At 27.7% G+C, this 25,104-nt stretch overlaps 1 protein-coding gene across 1 annotated transcript in view; it reads right to left on the bottom strand.

Moving 5' to 3' along the window:
* LOC105363770 (organic cation transporter protein) overlaps positions 1 to 25,104 on the bottom strand; it is a 37,300-nt gene that overhangs the window by 11,043 nt on the left and 1,153 nt on the right. Inside the window, exon 2 of the mRNA XM_011501542.1 lies at positions 4,706 to 4,901. Within this exon, the coding sequence (XP_011499844.1) occupies positions 4,706 to 4,901 (196 nt within the window). The remainder of the gene's footprint in view (positions 1 to 4,705; positions 4,902 to 25,104) is intronic.

Below are 25,104 nucleotides of genomic sequence, written 5' to 3'. Positions count from 1 at the left end.
GGGGGGGGGGTGGGGGGAGAGGGCGGGAGGGGGGGGGGGAACACTTTTAAATCCGATAGTAATTTTTTATTAAACTATTTTTATAATCTTTTTTCTTTTTTTTCTTCTTGTTTTTTATCATTTTTTTTTTTTTTATCCCCCTCACTATTCTTTCTTCGTCATAAAATCATGCTAATGGTATTTATTAACAAGTGAAATAATTTTATACTCGACAACATTATAATTTCAAAACAATGAATAAGATGAATGATATATTATGAGCTAACATTTAAACAATTTAAATAATTGTTTAGCAAATACGCTTGTTAAATGTTTAATCGTAATTGTAAAATGCGATAAAGTATGATCAATAAATAGACTTATCGAGAGCTGCGTATAATAAGGCTTTGGTAGTCAAATGTCAATTCAATATAAAACGCAAATATTTATCTTTTATGCACGTTTTTAAATCATTTTAAATCCGTACTCGTACGATTTCAAACGGAGATTGGTTTGATTTGCTTTTATATTCCAAGAGAAGCTTAATATCTCGAATACGATTGCTTGCAATTTAATGAAATCACTTTATTTAAATATAATAAAACGAAAAGTAGTCGAAATTTTCATCTACATCATTAATCGTTATCGGTGTAATTTAACATCGAAGAAAAGATAGAGATAAATTTTTTATAAATCCATACGTTCTCACTCTCACTCTCACTCTCTCTCTCTCTCTCTCTCTCTCTCTCGCACTCTCTAACCCTCTCGCACACCATTCTTATACTTAAACATTCATATTTCGATTTCTTCGGATGATAATTTAATGAGACCATCATATGATGAGAATATTTTTATAAACAAAATTTCTTTCTCATTCTAAAAATACAATGCAATAAAAATAGCATGTTTTTCATGTTTTTCTATACGGCCTTAATATCTATAGAACATTAATAAAGTACGAGTCAACAATAAAAGGAAAAAAAAGAAGAAGAAAAAAAAGAAAAAACAAAAACCCTAGCACCTTGTACAATTGTTGACATTGTGGTAGGGAATAAAAATCAATTTAGCTAAATACTCTCTTACACACTAAATAACAATAAAAAAACAAAAATAAAAAAAAAAATAAAAACACGAGGGACGAGGAAAAAAAGAAACAAAAACAAAAAAATTACAGCATCGTCGACTGTGATAATTAATCGATAATTTTGCGAATTGGCGATTCAAGGCCTTTCGCACGTTTTTCAAAACCCTGTCCCAGCAAATCCGATAACAATCCAGAACACATTCATACGCTTCATCCTCCAACCCCATCGACGAGCTTAATCCCGTAAACAAGTGCCAAGCCCATACAATTCCCATGGAAGATGGTCGCCCGTCATTGTTTACACCAAATACCAAACAACCAACAAGCTGATACAAATTTGTGTCAAAATCCACGCTTCGACACTCAACGATCTCGCAAAACCCACAGTCGCTTGTACGTGCGAATTCGCCCTATCACGCGTCCCTCCACTTTTTTTCTCTCCGCGCCGCTTTATTTGTCCCGTACATTTTCACCTTCGGATCGCCGGCGTCGCTCGACGATCCTTATCTTCGGCGGACTTTCTCGCTCGCTCGCTCGGTGTGGGAACGAGAGGAGCGGCTCGCTTACCATCGCCGAGCAGCGAGGAATCAGCAGGACGTTGATTTTCAATATAATTCTGCACACTTCCAATTACCGCGGACGACCATCATTTATTTGCAAAGCGGCCTAACCGAGAGAAACAAAGAGTTCGTTGCGCGCGCGCCCATATCAACTGTTTTCCCCTCGAGTTGCCGCGCCGGTGAAACATTCCAAGCCGTTATCGGGAAAGATTACTTAGGTGCATACTTTTGATCCAATTCTTATGAATAATTTAATGTTTTAATGTTGCGATCACCTGGAAAAATGTAAATATCTCCGTATGCTGCGAGATGCGGTCTTCGTGCGCGCCTAATGTAATCGGAAATTTTTCTACGTATGCGCATGCGAATATCGTGGCCAAACTAATTCTGCATTAGGCATATATGCGAATTGGAGTTGTTGCACATAAGGCTTATATTATTCGTTAATATTATTCAGGAATCGTAAAAATAAAATAAATGGACGATTAGTGATAAATAAGTGCTGTTCTCGTATGCAATTGGACAAGAATTTTTTTTCTCATTCTCCGAATATAAAGTTTAAGAAGAATTAAATAGTGACGTCCAAGCTCGTTCGACAATCGACGCCTATCTATTAGAAAATTTATTTTAAAATATGCTTAATTTGTAATTAATTTGTTAATTAATTATCTCTTTGATAGAAGGAAATATTACGCTGTGTAATTTCAAAACAATGCTCCGAGCTTTGCATAAACTAAAAACACTGTTTTATTTAATGAGAAATCAGATATGGATATAATTAGAGTAGCTGTATGTAAAAAAAATAAAATAAATAATAATAATAATTATAATAATGACGCATGTAAATAAAAATAAATCAAACGTTCTTATATAAATGAATGTTAATGATAACATTTTACGACAACGGTATAGGAGTAAAAATTCAAAGTAACTTCGAATTCTATAATGACAATTATTAAACATATTAATAAGATTGTAAATAATGATTGAACAATATCGTATATTCGATAACACTCCTTCTTCGCGTCTAAGCCACACGTATGGTAATAAATATTTATAGATTATCTTATATGTATTGGAATAAAGTTGGATATAAAACAGGATTCAAGTCCCATTGTGAAGTTAATGTTCTTGAATAATAAGATGAAAGTAATTCTACGATTAAAATCATTTTGACACTAATAAGCACACCAGTGCATATTATACTTTTTACATGTATTGTATGAAAAGAAAAAAGAGAAGAAAAAAGAAAGAAAAAACGCAAACCGTTCTAAATAATTGAAATTGTGAGTATCGGAAACTAGGAGATTGTTAATTATTTATAATTACATGAATATTCATAAATTTCATTTTAAACAACTTGCTGAACAACTTGCTTTAACAATAAGATTTTTTTTTTTTTTTTTTTTTTTTTTTTTTTTCGTCCAAAGAATAATTATAATTCATTCCGACGAATGTATGAATGTATTGGATTTTAAATTATTTGGTAAATAATAATTTGATTTTTGACGGAAAATCCATCCAAGAACATTTTCAACGGTTTAATATTGTTATTTTGTTAAAAATATTGAAATAATTATTTCCTCTTTATTATCATAGGCACGAAATATATGAATAAATAAATTACAAAAAAAAAACTTTATTTAAACAAATAAGTAAAGTGCAGATAAGTGGAAAATATCGAATTATAATAATTCACGAATCGCCACCGCAAATTGATGGGTAAAAATGGAAATGACTCGATGATTTAACAAGTACAATACATATATCCAATAATTTGAATTTTTAAGGATCTTGAGGCATTCCATCAATGTACTTTTGGCAATGAAATAATGAAAGAACAACCATAACCACTCGAGAAATTGCGATAAATTGCGATAAATTGCGATAAATTGCAATAAAACTGCGAGAGAGAATCCTACTGTTCCCTTAATTACGAACAACTCGCTTGGCCTATCCTCCATATAAAACTTGTGCAAATTGTTTTCCCGGCAATGTCCGAAAGTTCGCAACTTGGCTCGGCAACTATACCACCCTCGTTCATTCGCCAAGTTAAATTTGAATTGCTCGCAAGCTTTCCTATGAAAAATAAGAGGGGCCTGGATCTACCATATATTTAGAAATAATGTAAAACTACTAATGCAGCTTAGACTGATTAATGGGAGTCTGGCAATGTTTAAAGAAATAATATTTGTAATGGCAAATTGTAGGAAATTCAACTTTACATAATTCTAATAAATCAAACTTTATTTAATTATTATGTAATATTATTATAATACGTATTTTTTATAATGACCGCGATAATTTATTTATTATATTTGTTAATGTCGAAGAATATGGAAAACTACGAGGCATTTCGCTCATTAATACAACGTACGTTAAATACTTGAGCAAATAGTCTCGCATTAATTATTATTTTCTATTAATGCTTTGCTGAATTATTGCATTAATGCTCATTAAAATAGTATTTATTTCTAATAATATTTTTAACGATTAATCATGTCATAAATACAGGGATAAAAATAATTCATTTCATATGCGTACAATTCGTGTGAACACTCCAATATTATTAAATGCAATTAACATAACAAACTATTGTTGTACGTTTCTCGAGGTCTATCTTTAAAATATATTTGTTTTTTTTTTCCCGTACAGTATTGTTTAAACAATACTTCAATAATTTAGAATTATATTATTGCGTATAAAGTCTAGTGTCTTCAACCGTAATAATTACTCATCCGATAATTTAATAAAAATATTATATTTCAAAATACATAAGAATTTGGATGCGCTGCATAAAAGTAATTAAACTTTTCAGGACTTTCCAATGTAAAAATTTTATAATCCAGTCGTAGAATTTTCATCATTCACATAGGAAAACAAAAAGATAAAAAAAACCATCTCAAGGACTACAGCAACAGTAATAACGATAACAACAGTGAAAATAGTATAGAGTCGTTTGCGTCTAGGACATCTCCTCCTTCATCACCCGAATAAATCACAATAAATCACATATGCATATATATATATATATATATATATATATACACAGGCGAGTGTACCAGTGGGAAGGAATGATTACCTCGGTGGCGACCGTAGCATAAGGTATGACCGTGTAATTGAATTCCCAACCGTTGTCGCATGGCTTGGTGGGCCAGTCCGGATCGGCGACCTGGAGGTCTCGCTCCCGGACGTCGGTGTAATTTACGTCGTACATGAGACACTTGGCCCTACCTTCCATCATGCCGTGGGTCTCAGGTGGTATGGACAGCGCTATCCTGCAATCAGAAATATCATCCCTTTCAATCATCCTCGTCCCTATTTATATAATTTATTTATACTTTTTATCTTTTTTCTATTAACGCCTCTCTTCTCGTACGCTTTTTAGCTTATTTGTGTGATTTTCGCGTGCGTGCGCGTGTGGGTGTGGGTGGGTGGGTGGGTGTGTAGATAATTTATTTACTCATCCGCGACTTCTTAACGGACATAATGAATACACTTATATCGAGAAATTCATGGTCTTTGACGTGATGTCGTTCTTATTAGATTATGCAAACAAAAAATCGCCATTGTTACGCACTTTACGATACGATTTCCAATCTGCCGCTGAGAGTTTGCCTATATTATTACATTGATTTTTAGGAATGAATTGCCGTAAATTTTGAAATGGATTTCATTTTTTTTCCTTTTTTTTTTTTAATTTACAAAAGAGTCTGAGAAAGGTATATTGATGTGGCTAAAACATGGATTAAGATAAAACTGTCTTTCTAAGATAAAAAAAAAGAAATTATGATTTTCAGTTTATCTGTCTTTTTAATATAATATTTGAAAAATTAAATTTCCCCTCGAATAAAAGAACAAATATAATTTTCGCATTTGAATACTGACGTACTGGATCTTTACAATTATTGGATTAAAAGAATGGATTAAAAAAAAATTATTACTAGCCAAATATAAGCAACAAATAAAAAACGCAATTTTTCTTAACGTTTCATATTATTTCCTAATATCATAGTGTTTCTTAATATCCTAGTATTTCTTAATATATTTTATATTTATTGTACTACTCGTACTCTCTCATAACTAATTTACACGCAATAGAAAACTTGGACAAGTATTTTTTTAATATTTTACATAAGCATTTTACAAGTTCTTATTTACTTCTTAATATAAATTGCACGTTCGGAATAATTGGCACAAAAATTATCGATAAGATAGATTCTATTTGCGTGCTACTTTTGAATTGACATTTGATAACATTAAGATTTATGTTGATGTTAAATGAAAAAAAAAAAAAAGAAAAAGAAAAAAAAACATGTCCGGGAATAATAAAATATGTAAATTTAAAACACATAATATTTTAAGTAATAATTAATGATTTATATTTAAAATCTATAAATAAGACTTATCATGATAAGAGAATTCGTTGTAATTGTTCGATATAACATATAATCGGCAATCCTGTGCTTTTTCATATACTGATCATTATCTATATTTCTAGCTCTGATTTTACTTTTATATGTTCTTTTCATAATGCGAGAATTAATAGGAACTCGTAATTTGTAAACTATGCTGAATCAATGGTTATCAACAATTGAAATAAAATATTCTATTACATGTATTTTAATAATATATAATATTGTATTTTGCAATAACAATCGACAATATGTTTTTTAATATTTTATATTTACAAAGTGTAATGATAAGTAAAAGGTATAACTGAATGATAATGAACGAGAAAAAATAATTGCGAAATTGCTATTCCAGTAAGTAATGTTGATCCATAATATTGCTTTGAGGATTAATTATTAATGGCTATTAGTGACAAATATTCTGTAATATTTCTGAAATTAGAATAAATTCCAAAAGTAGAATATGCAAATTTGTATGACTTTATTCATCTGTTATAAAATTATTAAATCTTGTTAGTTTAGTGATATATTTTATTTTCATATATGGTTTTCAATTAAATGCCTACATATAATAAATTTTAAGTATTTTAATAAACTAATAAATTATATTTTAATGCAGAGTTTGCTTGCACACTTTAATAATTTTGAATTTCTTTGATTATCGATAAAAAACATTATTACTATGCGTTTTCTTCTTCTTCTTCTTCTTCTTCTTCTTCTTATTATTATTATTATATATTATATATATATATATATTAATACCTATTCGAAAAAAATAAACCGCTAATGAAATTGCAAAAAATAATATTTTTTTAATATACAAAATCTTTAAAGCCTTATCAATGCAATTCATCTTTGATAAACTATAAAGTTGTCTTCACAATTACGCATTTTCATTTCCCATCAAAACAATTAGCATCTTGGTAAATAGCATTTTTAGAATTTTATACTCTTGCATTATTGCAAGTGAAAAATATGAAATTCTTTTTAACGTTTAAATGACACGTTCATTCCGACGAAAGATCCATAGAAAAGTGAATGTCCAAACGATAAATTCAACAGTAACAAAATGCTTGACGAACGAAATGTTCTTATTTACGGGCGAAAAAAATCTTTCATCCCCTGTACGCCATGATAATAAATATAGGAGATTACGAATTAATTGGATCGCCAAGGCATAAAAGCCGACGACCATGTCAGTTTGTTGCGTTGTAAGAGGAAAAGGCGTGAAAGTATAATAGATCGATCGACTAGTACGTGGGAAATACATGGATGCAAGGTTGAGTTTTCGTACTCTGCTGCTTAGAATTAACGCAAAACTAACTTCATTACCTCCATTGATGACGCTTCTTTATCGTAGCCATTTAAAACAATATAAAAATGGATTCTCGATTACTCATTCGCTAATTATAATATATAACCAATTGATTGGAAAGAGAACATGCGAGACGAATATCGATCGCTTTACGCACTGCTAAATATAAGTTTGAAAATTGGGAAATAATACTACCAACTCAAATACCCCTTTCCAATACTGATAATACAGAGGTGCTTTATTAAAAATTGACATATAATACAGCTAACACGAATATCAAAAACGTTCAGCTTTTTATATTATCAATATGAGATAATGACATTTTGCGTACAGTAGTTAGAAACTTCGCGTCTATAGAAGAAAAATTAATGTTGCATTCACCGAATAATTTCACTATATAAATGAAAACAAGAACCCTTCAACGACGTATTATTCTTTTACGGCTAATTTATTATTTATTCAATATAATGTTTAATGATGATATATATATATATATATATATATATATATATTTACTAATTGATTTACTATTCTTTTATGAATATCTAAATTTTATTGCAAATGAATTGCGAATTTTTAAAAACTGAATCAGTTCTTCATATCAAAACGAGTGAAAAATAAAAAACTATCAACTCTTATTTTACAATGCTATCTATATTTTTATAACGTTAGACGAAATCATTTATTTCTCATTTACAAATGTCTGCTTTGAACTTTTGTAATATTCTGCACGGAGCACTCCTAAGGAGATTTGACAGTTAAGCCGATAAAATGATAAAAAAAGTTATTCATTTAAAATGGCAAACTATTTTGCGAACAAAAAGGGATTTATATCTATTAAATAAAACTATTGTTCAATATAAATAAATATTTTTTAAGTTTTTAAGATTTTAAGATTTTAAATCAATATAAATAAATAAATTTTTTATTTTTTGTTTTTTTTTTTCTTTTCTTTTTTTTTATTTAATTCTTTAAGTGTCAAAAAATGAATAAATATTGAAAATCAACTTTACTGCAATAAACGCAGAACCAATTTTTCCTTTTGATCGCCTATCAACTGATACTTGAACTTTGGCCTATAAATATAAGAGATATTCTTGCAATGTTACTGAAAAATTTCAGAACTTTTCCCTAAGTCCCCCTCCTAGCCTTTGAAGATGCCGTAAATACCAACTAACGCCGAGTTTTCACCCTTCAAATAGCATTCCAGCTTAGTGCACTTTTACTGGTATTGAGAATTTTCCATCTTTTCAATTTCCTCATATTCTTCGTTCGTCTAACTCTTTCAAAGTTCTGCTCTACGCAATGTATCGGTCATACAAATGATTTTAATATCCTATATTATACGTTGGTATTCTCGATTAAACAATATTCTACGTTTTCAGCACTATATTTTATTTTTACATGTGATATTTATTTATTTATTTATTTATTTTTTTTTTTTTTTTTTTTTTTTTTTTTTTTTTTTTTTTAATTTTTGTCATTTTAGGATCATTCGCGAACGTAATTAAACTTTCCCAATCTTCATATATTCTAAAATTTATAACTTGCAAAATTTCTAATCTATTTAAAGCTAATATTCTAATTCTGCTCTATTATAACATTAATGCTCTCCGTTTGTGTTTCAAATGAAAAATTTGTTTATTATATTCAAACAATTTAGTGTTTAATCGTTTCCGTACTATTTACCATTAATACTCGTCCTTTTTTCTTTTTTTTTTTTTATATACGTTAATTTTATTTTGCATAATATATATTGTTATTTTGTAAATTTTCAATGGTTTTTCTTGTTCTTTTTTCTTTTTCTTCGCCAATTAACATATCGAAGGTGTAAAATAATAAAAGAGTTGATTGAAGCAAATTTGATGTACAAGTACTTTATAGTCTAAAAAACGTTAAAATGTAAAAAATATAGATGAAAAAAGGAACAGTGTTGATAATCGGTCAAGGTAATGAATGTAATAAGCAGACGATGAGAGAGAGAGAGAGAGAGAGAGAGAGAGAGAGAGAGAGAGAGAGAAAAATCGAGTTTACATCATCATTTATCATTAGGATACCAGTAATATATTCCAATACTGCCAGATACAAATCTGTTATAAATACATCTATTTAATATCGAGCCAACTTTTCGCTAATATTTATTTTTCAAATTCTTACGCAATTAACAAAGTATACATATACAGTTATTCAGTAAAGTAATAAAAAAAAAAAAAAAAAAAAAAAAAAAAACCCGGTGTGAATTAGTAATTTAATATTATATTAAGTCGTATGCATTTTCAAATTGTGATATTGTATAGACAAAGAAAAAAATTGAGGTGAAATTATTATAAATATAAACTGATAGTTAACATTGATCAAACGCATGATATATGATAAATTACAGTTACAAGAACGAAACCTTGTAAGTTATTTTATGTACTTTTTAATTAAAATTTACAAAATTAAATGGAAATATACATAGTTGTTTAATAACTGTCCGAGACGCAATAAATGATATGTGTATTGTATATTATGAAATGAAAAAATATAAAATAATTTGTAAACATAATTGTAATAAGAGAATAAAAAACCGTAATTATTACTCTCATTATGGGCTATAATTTTTACGTTATAGCATTTTAATCGCATCACTTGGTCTTCAAGTACTAAGAAAATATAGGAAATTTTCGATAATACATGGAGTACAAAGAGATGTCTTACGTTCCGAAAATGGTAACAGCGTAAAAAGTTTTGATTATTATTATTTGATTATTTTTCTTTTTCTCTTTCCTTTTTATTTCAATTAATCATACATTCGAATAGTCATTTACAATGACTCTATATTAAAGATATTTTATGCTAATAAGAAACTCGTGTATGCAACGAATGTTCAATAACAACGTCTTGAGATTGCATTAAAAGTAATTTTGCAGTAGCATTGGTAATAGATACGTAGTTAAACTTCAAATAATTATAACTAAATTACCATGAGTATATTAAAATTGATAAACTGTGAAATTTTTTGTATTAACTAAACAAATTGTATAAACTAAATAAATAATTGATTCGATGCATCTCCGTTGAATTGACAAACCCGTCATAGTCCGTTGTTTACTCCATACGAGAAAACTTTGAAATTTAAAAGTACCATGCAGTTGCTGAAAAATATCTATATCGTTTATACTCTAAGATTATTATCCACTTTAACTGACAGGATTTTAATCTTATCCGACCGAATTATCAATAATGAACTGGTTAATGCGCGCTATCACCAAGTTGGAAAAAAAAAATCCTAAATAAGCCTGTTCTTGTTCGATAACAATGAGTTAGTACCGATCCGAGTTAACATAAAATCATCGATTGACGTTATATGCACTTGTCAGGCGCAGATCATCATGACGTATAAGCAGCATGCGCTGTGCAACTTTTCGCATTCACGCTCTCATTATTGTAACGAAGGCTCGAGTAGTACGCATCGAGTGTCCAAGATACATAATTGACCTCATGGTGTTTCTGCAAAGATCGTTCCTGTCCACGTGCACGTATCCTGACTAGAGGCACTGGACAAACTGTCGCAGCTTGTAATAGAAAGATTTTTATTTTGAATGTCAGTTACGTATCTAACATACACATTCACTTAGATACAAATTTATTTCAATGGAACGTTTACTTTTTAACGATGGTTTTTCTGCTAAGCTCTGCGACTCTGCGTCATTCAACGGATCCTTGTTAAATAATTGTCGGATTGTGCCTTGATTCTCTTAACGATAACAAGCATTCCTTCACGCGATTGCAATTCTTTATAAAATGATTTAGAATTTTTTCTATCTACATAAAAATTTTGGTTTTTTTTTTTTTTTTTTTTTTTTTTTTTTTTCTTAATTAGATAGCAACTAAATTTTAAAGTCTAATTCATATAAATTAAATTAAAAATCGTAATTTCTTCTCAATTATTTAATACGTTAAAAGTAAAAGAAATAAGAAAAACTTATTAAAAAATAGAAAATTTAAATTATAATCCAAAATTCGATTGAAATATTTACTTTTCGAAAATTCATATGCTTTCAGCAAATTCAAGATAACAGGACGAAAAGATTTTCTTACAAGCGTAATATATTAAAATATTTGTAAAAATAACATTATATTTCTGAAAAAAAAAAAAAAAACTCTATTGTAATGTCGTTATATAAAAAACATATTGTATAAAATATGAATAAATTATTATTCTCTCTTTCTCTCTCTCTCTCTCTCTCTCTCTCTCTCTCCCTCTCTCCCTCTCTGTGTGTCAGTTATAATAGATTATGATGTATATTATCATATTTAACATCATTCATAGTACTTGATAAAATATATCTTATTAATTGACAATAATTGATAAAGATTATCAATATCAATAAGTTGTTATTCATTAATAAAATTAGATAATAAAATGTTAATTTGTATTAATTTTCACCCAAAGCAACAAAATATTAAGACAAAATATACTAAATATACTAAAAGTTTATCACATGCTATCATTAGCTTCTGAAATAATATCATCTATATTTATGGATATAATAAGATGTAATTTATGAATTTGCTACTAAAGACTAAAAATAGCACAATGAATCTATTTAACTCGATATAAATTTATTATATTAATCATATTATGCTAATGGTTTATCAATTATTCACTGTTATCAATTGATAATACACTGTCGTTTTATAGGACATTTAAAGGCAAATAATAGTAACAATAGTTTTCACACAAATATTACCACCAACTTATATAATATTATTGATCATTCATCTATTGTTGCCATCCCATGTTCATTATTATGAAATACTTATGTTAATTAAGTTGAAATTAGAGGAAAAGTGCATTACTTGATAAACTAATTACCGTCACTTAAGCTTTTTATAAATCAATTCAATGTTGCGCTCACCGTACGATAAAGCGTTAGTTATGTCTATTATTTAATCTCGGTAGTAATGTAGAAAGTTGTGAAATTTTCATAATTAATAAAAATGTTATACTAGGTATAATGTAATACATAATGAAATGTAGGTGAAAGTAAAAGATATAAAGTAAAAATAAAGTAAAAGTTCAAATACAGCCGAAATGTATTTACAATTACAAAATATATTTACAAATAGTAAAATAGTAATAAGCTACTTTCAAAGTAAATATATGTTAGGTTCAATTTATTTAGATACAATGTAATTTTAGCAATAAATACATGAAAATTTAGCCTCATAGTATAATTAGAAATCACAAAATAAAACACCAAATGCCAAATGCGAAATAATATCATATAATTAAATTATGCTATTCGTTAATTAATATCATGAAAATTTAATTAGAGATTGTTAAATATGTTAAATATGAATTAAATTAATAACACTCATAAAATTAATTGATAAGGTTTTAAAAAGTTTTATTAAATTAAAAAACCTCATGACCAATTATGACATGGAAAAATGATGCTGATCACTGTACATAAAAATATCATAATTCTTAAAATAGAGGGGACAAGTATGATGTTTATTTGAAAAATCAAGGAAAATTTACGTAAGCAAATGAAGAAAAAAATCTTTCACTTAAAAAGCAAATTACCACTCTTAGCTGTTCTACTAATAAATTAATTTGTTTATCATAGATTGTAATATGCTTTCAAAACTTATGTAAAACTAATAGACTTTTCTTGAGAAACAAATGCTTTAATTGCCGTAAGAATTTTCACACGAATACAAACTTTAACACAATAATAATAATAATAATAATAAATACTAACACAATCGTTAGTATTTCTTCGATATGTATAATATTAATATACACGATTGCTCCGTATTTAAAAAAATTATTTACTACTTTTAATATCAATTGTTATTGTTATTATTATATCTTTGTAGGATATCAGAATTATGTATAAAATGTGCAAAGATATGGCAAGCATTGTTAAGAAATTTTCTCTTCCATCTATTATTAAGATATAAACGTTGGGTTCGTTAAATTGTTGTAGTACAATGTTATAGCAATAGGATAAAGATCGGAATATTTTAAGCTTTAAAATAAAAAACGTATTATAAATGTCTTATATTTATTCGTGTTCTGCTATATTTTTAGATATAGTAATTATTATATAAGATTTTTTTTTTTTTTTTGAAAAGTAAAAGTGATCGATAACATTAGCATTTGCGTCTTCAATTTGCTATGGCAAAATAATAATATATCGATTATCTTATTACGATGCAGTCGTCCCTTCGGACCAACTTAAAACCAACTAATCATTAAAATTATTATAATTAATAAGTTCTTGTACGGATATTGTAACGTACGTATAAAGCAAGAGTTTTCTAACTCTTACATTCGATATCTCGACTCTGCAATTTTTCTACTCACCGTACAACTTGTATAAACAGGTTCTAAAGTCTTTAAAAATATTCCTATATTTATCTATCGCGCTAATAAACCTGCACTGAGTAATTTACCAGCACAGAGTTTGTTATGTGGAGAATTGTGCAAATGTTTCGAAATTATCGATATTGAACATTTGTTAAAATTGCCGATGCCGAAATTTCGTCTCAAAAGCAAAAGCATAATCGCAACGCCAATTACAGCTAAACGGAGATGCTCAAGAGTTCATTACCAATTCAACCGAAGGGTCGTATCAATGTTGTTATTTGTCTTTCATAAAAAAAAAAAAAAAAAAAAAAAAAAAAAAGCACGACTGACTATTTACACAACAATTGCAGTTAATTATCCTACTGGTGTCCACCTTAGTGCGAAAAGCACGAAATTAGAAGGATATGAGATAAAGAGTAATTAAGGAGGGGAAGGAATAAAGCGACCTCTCTCTCTCTCTCTCTCTATCTATCTATCTATCAATCTATTTCAATCGAGCACGAACGCACACACGCGCACGCACTGCTACATGAAAGCTAAATGAAAGCATTAGCAATGCAGCTCTGTAAATCACTCTGATCGGTCGATACATGATGTAATATAATGTAACGCGGGCGCTGCGTGTACAACAATTCAATCTATCGGTCCGCTCGAAGGTCTCGCGCCGCGCATTTTCCATTCGCAAAAGTTACTTTCCAGTGCTGTCGACGTCGCGCTCACTCGACCGCGCCACTTTTAACGTCACTTCTCTCGCCGCACTTCCGTCTCTTTTTAACGAGTGCTCCAAAGTACATAAGTACATATAGGAGCATTTCGGCAATTGGCCTAGGCGACATGTGACGAGAATTTGCCCAGATAAGTTGGGATCGCTCGATGGCTGCCTAAAATTATCGGGCCTAAAAAAGCGGCCTTGCACGGTCCCCTATGGTTTTCGCTTCTTACATGAAAATTGTAAAACGCGCTTGGAATAGAATTATCAAAATTATGTTAATGTGAATTAGATGATATATCGACGAACAAAATTGTAAGATAATTTCAATATCGAACTACACGATTACATCTCATTGAAGAATTAACGCTACTGTTAAGTACAACATTTGGCAATGCGTGCTTAAACGATAATAATTTAACTCCTTTACCAAATACAATGGTGGAACAAAAATTCAATTAGATGTTGAAAATTGCCACGAGAAAGTCTGCGGACGCGACAAGGTCTTCGGTAAATAAATAGCTGCCAGCTAATTCTTTAAATGTCCTCACTAAAGTATCTATCATATTGCCTAAAGGCGGAAAAATTTAAAAAAAAAAAACAAGACAAAAAAAAAAACCAAATCATCCTACTCTATGTCGCTTGGCTGCCTTTTAATTCGATATTTAACGAATTTCATTCGTTGTTCGCCTGTCCGATGCTGTACGCAAATAAATCCGTAATGGTGCAATTTTTAATTAATTATTACAAATCGTTTTTTATCGATTAGAATTTTTACACTTTTACGTAAACTCGATGTATCCATAATTTGTAGGTAAGAGAAACTTATTAGCCCATTCGTCTATTATGTTGAATAATAATAATTCAATACAGCAATTAATATTTAATTTGTATTTACAATAAATGCATACTAAGCAATCTCTACGTACTTTTTATTACTTTTAATTTCGATTAATTAAATCGACATAGCCTGGCATCACCTTTACATTTAACATATATTCATTAATGAATATTTCAATAGGCTGTTGCGGAAAGTTCTCGATATAATGATTCATTACATATTTCTATATATATATATAAAAATATAATTGCTTGTATTTTCATTCGACTACATAAAAGTAAACACTGTGTGTCGAATTCTCACTCAATATTGTTACATGTAAAAAGAAAGACAAAAAAAGATGAAAAAAACTTTTAATTTCTCAGTCATGCGATAATCATAATACGCATATTAATCATTGCTCATTTTATAAATTCGTGCTAATAATTATAAACATAGGAATAAAAATTTTCATACCCAATTGTAAAATAAATCATTCGCAAATTATAAAGAAGTTATAAAGCAGAATTCTGATACCTTATTTGATATTGTCATATTACAATAAGAAATACATGCAACAGTTTTACTTCGGATCTTTTAGATGTTTATATGCCCATTAAGTCGTTTGTTGTTATCAAAATTGCTTTCATTGCCATGATAAGTGTCTTTTTAAAGGATTGCTTTGTTTATTTATTCTGGAATCTTGTTAGTGGCTTTATTAATGTTTAATATTTACGTTTGTAGATTTTCAAGACATCGCCGATTGTAACTGATAGTTTAATTTTGATAAGAGATAACGTTTGGCGTTTATATTTGACTTATTAAACATTCTAATTTATCAGCAAGATATATTTAGACTTAAAAAAAAATTACATAAAATATTGGTATTATTTATAAACAATTCAAAGTAATGTTGCGAGCTTACATTAACGGAAAATTATTATACAATTCATTGATTACATAAAGAAATATTACCGAATACAGAACCAACGATTGAATTACAAATTTAATCTCATACTTAGCAACGCATAATCATTAAATAAATTAAATATGATAGACAATCTAGTATTAATGTTAATAATCTGTAGCTTATATAGTATAAAATTAAATTATAAGAAAAGTATCAGAAACAAATATTTTTGCGTGAATTAAATAAAAAAGTTAATGAAAGAAGGTGAATTAAATCTGAATTTCCCTGTAATAGCGATAACATGAGACAGTTAGATTCCATTCAATATTATTCAACGCAATATTAACGTCGATTATCTTTTTCGTTATTTTTTCCACGTCGAAATTAAATTCATACAATTATGCGCTACAGTGTATCGTAAAACTTTATTTTTATTATATTTTTTCAATTTACGCTTGCTTTATAACCCTATTATTAATGTCACTGATTTTCAATTAACTTTAAAATTAATCGCAATTATTTCACTTGGTCTAAACGCTCCGTTTGGACAAATATTACGACATAATTTGTTGCTTTCAACTCATGAAGAAAGTAGCTCTAAAATAAACTATTTTATTACTGTATTACATAACAATATTCTCGCACTTAATGCAGTCAGTTTGTCTTTATTAGTATTTACAATATATTATTTTCATATAATCTTAGCATCACTTTATTATTATTAGTATCACATTTATATATTATTAAAATATGGTGTAACTATTATACAGTAGACAAGTAAAAGAGTACGTGTAAATCGTAGTCATTTCATTAAAAAACAAAAAAAAAAAATCACAAATTTAAAAACACTATGTATTAATTAGTCATTTGAAATACGTCGCTTTGGCTTCACAAAACTAGTTAAAATAATAAATCATTATTATCTATATAAAAACAAAAACAACAAAAACAACAAAAAAAAAAACAAAAAAAAGCAACAAAAAAAATAATAATAAGCACACTTTTTAAATGGTCGCCCTATTCATGAGCCATGAGAATTTCGATTTTATTTTTATAAGATTAACCTTTAATTATTAATTTAAGAAAATATGTTTTAAGTGTCACAAGCATGTTAATATAAAAGATAAAACATGGAAATAATATTACAAAAAGCAAATTGAAATAAAGTTTTGATATATGAAAGCTGAAATCAGCAAGGCTTCAAAATGCTGAATAATAAAATTATTTAGAAAATTGCATAGATAGCAAATATCGCAAACATAATCTCGCTAATATTAAACATAACCTACTTTTTAAATTATTATCTAAATGATATAATCGCTTGAGTTGGATGACAATGAGAGAAAATATCGAGTCAATCACGAAGAATTGCATCGCATCACCATTCAATGTAATTACTTTCGGTCGTTTACCTTTTGTGTGTACGTATTCGATGAATTAATTAAAAATTAATTACTTTAGTTCTCTCTCTCTCTCTCTCTCTCTCTCTCTCTCTCTCTCTCTTTGCCTTTTACAGCGTTCTTTCATTGTGATGCGCTAAACACATTGTGAAGACACAATGTTAGCTTAGGAATATGGCTTGGTACCAATTTGCACAATTAAATAATTATAGGCTACGGGTATCTTTCTCGTGTGAAAGATAAAATAAACAATTGTTAAATACTCTTATGCGTAATAAGTACACAACTTGCCTGTGAGAAGGACATTTCTAATTATCCCGAGTTAGGAGATCCAATCACAGGTACGCGAAAGCCTTGAAAAAGTGCAACCAAGAAATCAACATCAGTGCATTTCTGTATTATAAGTCGTTTTGTGTTTTTTTAATTATTTTGATTACTTTTATTTATTTATTTATTTTTTTTTTTTTTGTTATTATTATTATTTCATCGAGTTTATCTACATTCCATCACCATACCAAATTTTCGTATTCATTACAACTTTTATTCTATACAGATATTTAAATATCAAAGATTAAATAATCAATATAATTAATATAATTGGAAGGATAAATGTGTCCTTCAAAATTTTTAATAATATAATCATTTTATGAATAAGCGTTTATATAGATATTTTCACGTCTTTTATTCTAGTTACACACAGCTTCGACATATAGAATAATATTTAAATAATTCTTAGATTTTATAAAAATAATTAATTAAATGTTCTATATAGTTTGAAGAAAACGCAAATGCATTAAGTTGTATTAGAAGTTATATTAATAAAGAAATACGCAACTTCAATTATCATACTTTATTTCTCATACGAATAATTTATATCTAACATAAAATAAATCTTTATTTGTTTAACTTCTGATAGTTTTGTTGAGAAATCAATTTCATTCGATGCAATAAATACTATTCGTTAACAGACGGTAAGATTAATTATGAATATATTAGTTGCATTTGCTTTGACGCAGACATATCCGATTGCGTATAAAAAAATTATCATGAATAATAATGGAAAAGAAATATTTTATTTAAGACTGTTAATTAGTTCGCATAGTAAATTATACTTTATAATATTATTAATACAATAAATAATAATTAATACAAGATAATGCAAGATAGAAAATTCTTCTAAGAATCAAAATAAAACGTCAAGCTTGAGTTTTCGATTCAATTTTAAGATTTACACGATTACATTTTAGAAAGTCATTATAAATCATTCATAACAGAGTACTATAAATCTATTTTGACACAAAATGTTATTTTTCAAATGTTAATTTAAAAAAGTAAATTAAAATTCTATTTAATATTCATTATATCGACATTTCTCGATTGCTATAAATTTCTTTTGATACAAAATAATATCCAAATAAGACGAATATTATAAATTTAAAATAAATTTTTATTGAAATTTTTTATTACAATTTTTCATAATAAAATATTCAAGTCTAAATTCAAATCTAATTTACGGTTTACTATATAAAATAAAATATTATAAATACTTCAAAATTTATGTCACCTCATTAAATTAATTGCAATCAGTTACTCTGTGTATAGATTAGTCATTATTTCAACAAATTTCCAATTCAATTATAAAGTAAAAATGAAAGAATGTACATATTAATGAAGAAAAATCTGATTATTTACAAAAATTTTTTTAAGTAATCATGTTGATACATGTATAAATGAAGAAATTTAAAACATTATAATATATTTTGCTTTTGAAAGTTAGATATAAGTACGTTTTCATATTAATAATTTAAAACATTTACATTACTTAATCTTTGATGCTTGTTAATATTATTTTTATCAAAATCGAGATTATTACATAAATTTATATTTATATATATATATATATATATATATATGTGTGTGTGTGTGTGTGTGTGTGTGTGTGTGTGTGTATTCACATGATATACATTTTTAAAATAATCGATACGAATATTGACAAACTTTCTAATAAAAATTATTCAGTAGTATGGATTTAATAAAATTGCTAAATCATAAGAGCATTAATTTAATTCATAATAAAGATTTATAATTTCAGATATCTTATCTCTATTTGTCTAATGAAAATTATTTTTTGCATCTCTAATTAATACATTTACGGCAAATGATATATTAATTATTGATGTAAGTGCACACGATTATATCGATTCTACAATACATAATCTATCGATTAGATTTTTCTAAGCATAAAATATAGTATGAATAGGTTTATTAATTTAAGTATGGCCGTCTCTATTTCGCAAAATTGCGTTAACGTTTTTCGTGGAAATTTGGAAATTTTATGCTCATTTTAAATATTTGGTTTGATAATATAAAACTTAAAAATAACTTTTGCCAATCTAAAAATTAATTATATTAGAGAATTTTATTCAAAAGCAAATATGTATCAACGTTCAGATAATCATTTCAACCTTGATTCTCAACAAATGAATAAAGTAAACGTAGCATAAAATAATAAATATTTCCTTCAAAGCAACATTGATTACAATCAATTATTCAAAAAAAATAGATGAAAAGGAAGTTATATAGGAGTAATACTACTGAAAAGTGATTAATTAATAAAATAGACGTGAAAAATAGACGTGGATGAAAGGCAGGTAATTTTATGCTTATTATTTATTCATTTAATTGGCAATATTATTTAATAATTATAATTTTATAATTACATATATATCTCATTCTAAAAATTTACAGTTCATAATAATCAATTATACCTGTGAATTATGAAGAAAGGTGTACAATGTACATTAATTCATTGATATTTGAATTTTTAAATGTATTATGCAACCATGAGCGTATTGTTTAATAATTGATAATTAATTAAATAAATCGTATAAATCGTACTTCAGTAGAATATATTTTTCAATTTATTAACTGTTTAAAATTGATTTAGGTTAAATGGAGAGAATATTTTTTCACTTAAAACATTAATTGAAATATAACGTAAGTCAAATTTTCAGATTTAATATAGCAAATATTTAAAAAAGTAAAAAGTATTTTACTTTTTTATACCAAGTTGAAACTTGTGATAATGATTAAAAATACATTTTAGTTAGGATTTCGCCACAAGCATTGACAATTTCATAGTAAAATACTGAAATTATTAAGCTGACGTAATTTGCAAATACCACTGTCTCATTAGAACTGATAATGCACACAATATCAATCTATTCCAAAAGTTATTAAATTTCCCCTCCAACGTAAAAATAATTTTTTTTTGTTAATTTAAAAAAAACTTTTTTTTAAATTATTTCTGATGCAGTAAGAAAATAGATTGATTAATGTAAAAGAACGATGTTATAACCGATAATCACACATTCAATGACACTACCGATAACTCATCGAGCAGTGTTGATGACACCTTTAGCTCGAGCGATTAATCAATATCCACCAAGTACGATAGCCGGGCAGTATGATGTATAAGAAAATCATGAAAACAGATTGAAAGTAGGGGAAGCTTATCTATCATAAATACGTGAACATTGGGATAAATTCAATCGAACGCTCTAGACAAGAATTTAGATGAAACTCAATTAAAAAAATGCACATCGTAATCGTCGATTGACTGTCGACTCGAGCGAAAAAGGACGACCTGTTATCTCTTAATCGAATACGTTTAATTCGAGGCTACTCTGGAATTACGCTTAATCCTAATGAATTGTTTTCTTCCTGCGAGAGTCCTCGTGTAAATTATGCAGTGGTTAATTGCACGTATGATACGTGATCTTGCACTACTTCGATTTATTTCCTCGTCATTATGAGCTTTTGAATAACAGCCGACTAACTTCTAAATATCTACTATTAACTCGCAGCTGAAGATTATCATAAAAAAGGCTTTGATAACAAACTATGTAACAATTTAATTATCTAATTGACTGTTATTCGCTTCTTTAATCAAACGGATGTGTTGAAAAGCATTAAGAAGCATTGCGCGTCGATGATAGAGAGGTCTTTAATAATAAATCAAGACAATCATCGAATCGGTAATGAATTGAGTCAAATATGAGAGAATGTCTATGAGAACTATGAGAAAAATGTCTCTTCTAACATGGAATGAAAGTGGCCTTTCAATGCAAAATAAATGTGCTCAACGTTGAATTTTACACCTCTAGCCTTAAGAACTTTTACTTCCAATATTTGTTAATCGTAAACTTTTCTAGCTAATTTTTTAAAACTTTACTTGCCCGAATGCCAATCGAGCGTTTTGCTCAATTACGATATTTCAATACGTTTGAGTGTTCCTGTAGCTGAAAAACATCAAAATCATAGCTTTTATATAATTTGAATATATAATCAGTGCATGAATGATATATTTGCGCGTGAATTAATAATAATATAAATTATAAAAATTGTCCGATTCGTGGATCGAAAATCGTGAATTAAGCAATCCAATTATTTACGTTTATAAGTATCGTGCAATGAACTATATAAGAATGTAAAAAAAATATTATTTCTTAACTTTATAAAAATGTTTAATTTACATTAATAAAATACAATGTAATTGTATATTAATACAGAATGATGAATGATCATTGATAACGTGATTTTTCTCACGTAATTGTAATTTAAATGGATTCTAATAAATTCATGAAATATTAAATAATATTTTTGATGCTGTTTATTACGAAAACGGAAATCTTGATTTGCTACTCTAATTAAAATATTTATATTTTAGAGAATAATTTAGTATAGTGAGTGATATAATTTGTTTTTCTACTCTTGGAAAATGTTAGAATTTATGAAACTTATCTAATTGGAACAGAACGCATATGTATTCTCTTTTCTCTACGTTATTCCTTATGTATTTCAAATATATTTATGATTAAATCATCAACAGATGTAAAGGATTTCGAAAATAAGAGTCAGATGACTATCAATAGTAATTAAATCTTGGGTGTAGGGTTGCGGGAAGGGGGGGGGGCAGAGAAGGATAATTCTCTCATAACATAGCCGTGCTAAAACTTCAACCAAGTTTTAATAGAAATGGAATAAAGCAAAAACCTAATACAAACATCGGCAACAAAGAAATTGTCTTAAATTATGGGTTTTTTAAATATCGCAACTCTTTTATAAGAAATTTCTATACTATTAATAATATAAAAGCGTTAATAATGCTTTCATTTAGTTGCAAAATTTTTTACTACTATTCAACCATAGCACATTTTCTCACTCACTCTCACTCTCTCTCTCTCTCTGTTCACCCGAACTTGAAGTAGCATGAAACTTTGGATACTTTTCATCGTCGATCCTTAAATTCAACAATTTTTCAAGCGATTAATTGAATTCATAATGATTTATTAGCTGCTAATTTATTGAAAACAATTAATTCGATACATCGCACTAAAATCCATCAATTTATGAAAAAAATTTGTTTTATATAGTAAGTCACTTTTATTTTTATATGTCAAATATATATAATAAATATAATTTGTTTGCATATTTATTTACTAGCGTACACTAGCGATCAATATTTTAGTAGAACCTGGTGCAAATAGGAAAAGTAGTCGGTATCGCAAAAGGAAAAGATTTTACAGTTCGATAAAAGCTTGAAACGAAGAGAAGAGTATCTTGGATAATTATGAAAATGACCGTATGTACAACAATGTTAAATTGCTTCAAAAACATTAATTAACATGATTTACTTGAAAATTAAAAAAAAAAAATTAATACTCAAAATAAAGAAACAAACGAATAATTAAACAAATGTGGTTGTGCACTTTGTATAAAGCACGTCTCTAATTAGGAATAAATTTAAATATCTATTTGTACAAAAATTCCTGATCCCAAATCAACGATGAAAATTTAAATAAAGAAAAAAAAAGTTATATAAACGATAACGATACGTAAAATTTTAATGTTTAGCGGATGTTTAATACTTATTTCGACAATTTATTCCAAGAACTTAAATCAGATTAAGACATTGTTTTTAGAAGAACAATAATATTTACCGAAAGTCATTAGAAAAGTCATTGAAGCGCACGTGTTATATAGATATATTAGAATAGCCATCGGGAACTATATGAATCCTAAAAATATGAATTTTATTTGCATTTAAATGCATAAAATATTGGCAATTTTTTCATACATAGAGCTTAAACTATTTTAATGCATCGATCAAATAGTTTAAAATACCTCAATATTAATAAACAATACATCTGGTGTATTAGATTTAAAAATTAAAAATCAACAAAATCTCTTGTTATCAAGCATCTTTCGTCCTTCTACTTATGACGAAGAGCAATAAACAATTTCATTGCACAACTGCAGCTGTTCGATGGAAAATTTTAGCCAATGTGAACGTAAAATGATATTTTCGTATTCAACGCCACGCTTAGACTTTTAGGATTGTAAATCTGAAATTCAGAGATTCATAAAGAGTCAAAAATATTAAGACGGTATTATTGCATTATGATAGATCTAGAGAAAATTTGAATAATAGTTGATAATGTCAGATAATGTACTTGCAGCTATGACGGATTAAGATAATTAAATAGCCATGTACGAACAAAATTATAGGATAGTGTAAAATATTTTTATTAAATTATTTAAATTTCGTATCGGTAAATTTGAAAGTGTGCGAAAATTATGAAGCTACGATAAAATTACCATTATTTAACATTAATCCTTTATTTACCATATTTTAATAGATGAAATTTAATTTCCTTGATTTTTAAAACTCTTTCTATCAATACGTTTTTGCTAAATTGATTGAAAATTATTACGCTTAAGACGAAGATGAAATTTTTCATACTCACGCGCATACAAATGATCGATCTTCGAATATATCGATAGAATTTCCTTCGTTTCGTCCATAAAATTAATTTTTTTTTATAAATAAAAATTTATCCTTATTCCAAGCAAAAATTCTAACATTTAATTTCTACTTCTTACCGATCGTTGATGAACTACGATTAACAATACTACGTTTTCTAACTTCAATTTGATTTAATATAATTTAATTTAATGTAATAATTTAATACCATCGCCACTTGAAAGCTCATCGCACGATTTAATATGAATACGTGGATTAAATTTAAAAAAGCTATAAAACTATCAGTATTTATCGCAATTTCTATGCACCGAATAATGGAGTAAGTTAAATTATCAAGGAAGTTACTACTTCGTTTTCATTTGAAGAACATAGACGGTGAATATCGTGATAGGATTTAGGATTATCGTTCTCTACCAGCAAAATTAAAATATTCACGGCTAATTAAATTTCACAAGGCTTACCTAAAATTGCAATCGAAACTAGTAAGAGTGATAAAAATCTAATCAAATTGCGTTTTTACGATACGTAAGTATTAAATAGGAAAAAAATGTCGCGTAGATTCTCTCAAAGCAGCGTGTACGGTAATCGAATGGATTAAAAAAAAAAAAGAGAAATAATTAGATTTATCAATGTGGTGTCGGTCGGACATTTCCGGCAAAACGTGAAATGTCTAATCGAGATCAAAGATATATTAATTATGACAGTTCCAAAGCGCGTGCGACTCG

This window comes from Ceratosolen solmsi, unplaced genomic scaffold, assembly GCF_000503995.2.
Source record: "Ceratosolen solmsi marchali unplaced genomic scaffold, CerSol_1.0 scaffold28, whole genome shotgun sequence".
NCBI lineage: Eukaryota > Metazoa > Arthropoda > Insecta > Hymenoptera > Agaonidae > Ceratosolen > Ceratosolen solmsi.
The sequence above is the reverse complement of the archived record's forward strand: the minus strand, read 5'-3'. Positions and strand labels throughout refer to the sequence as shown.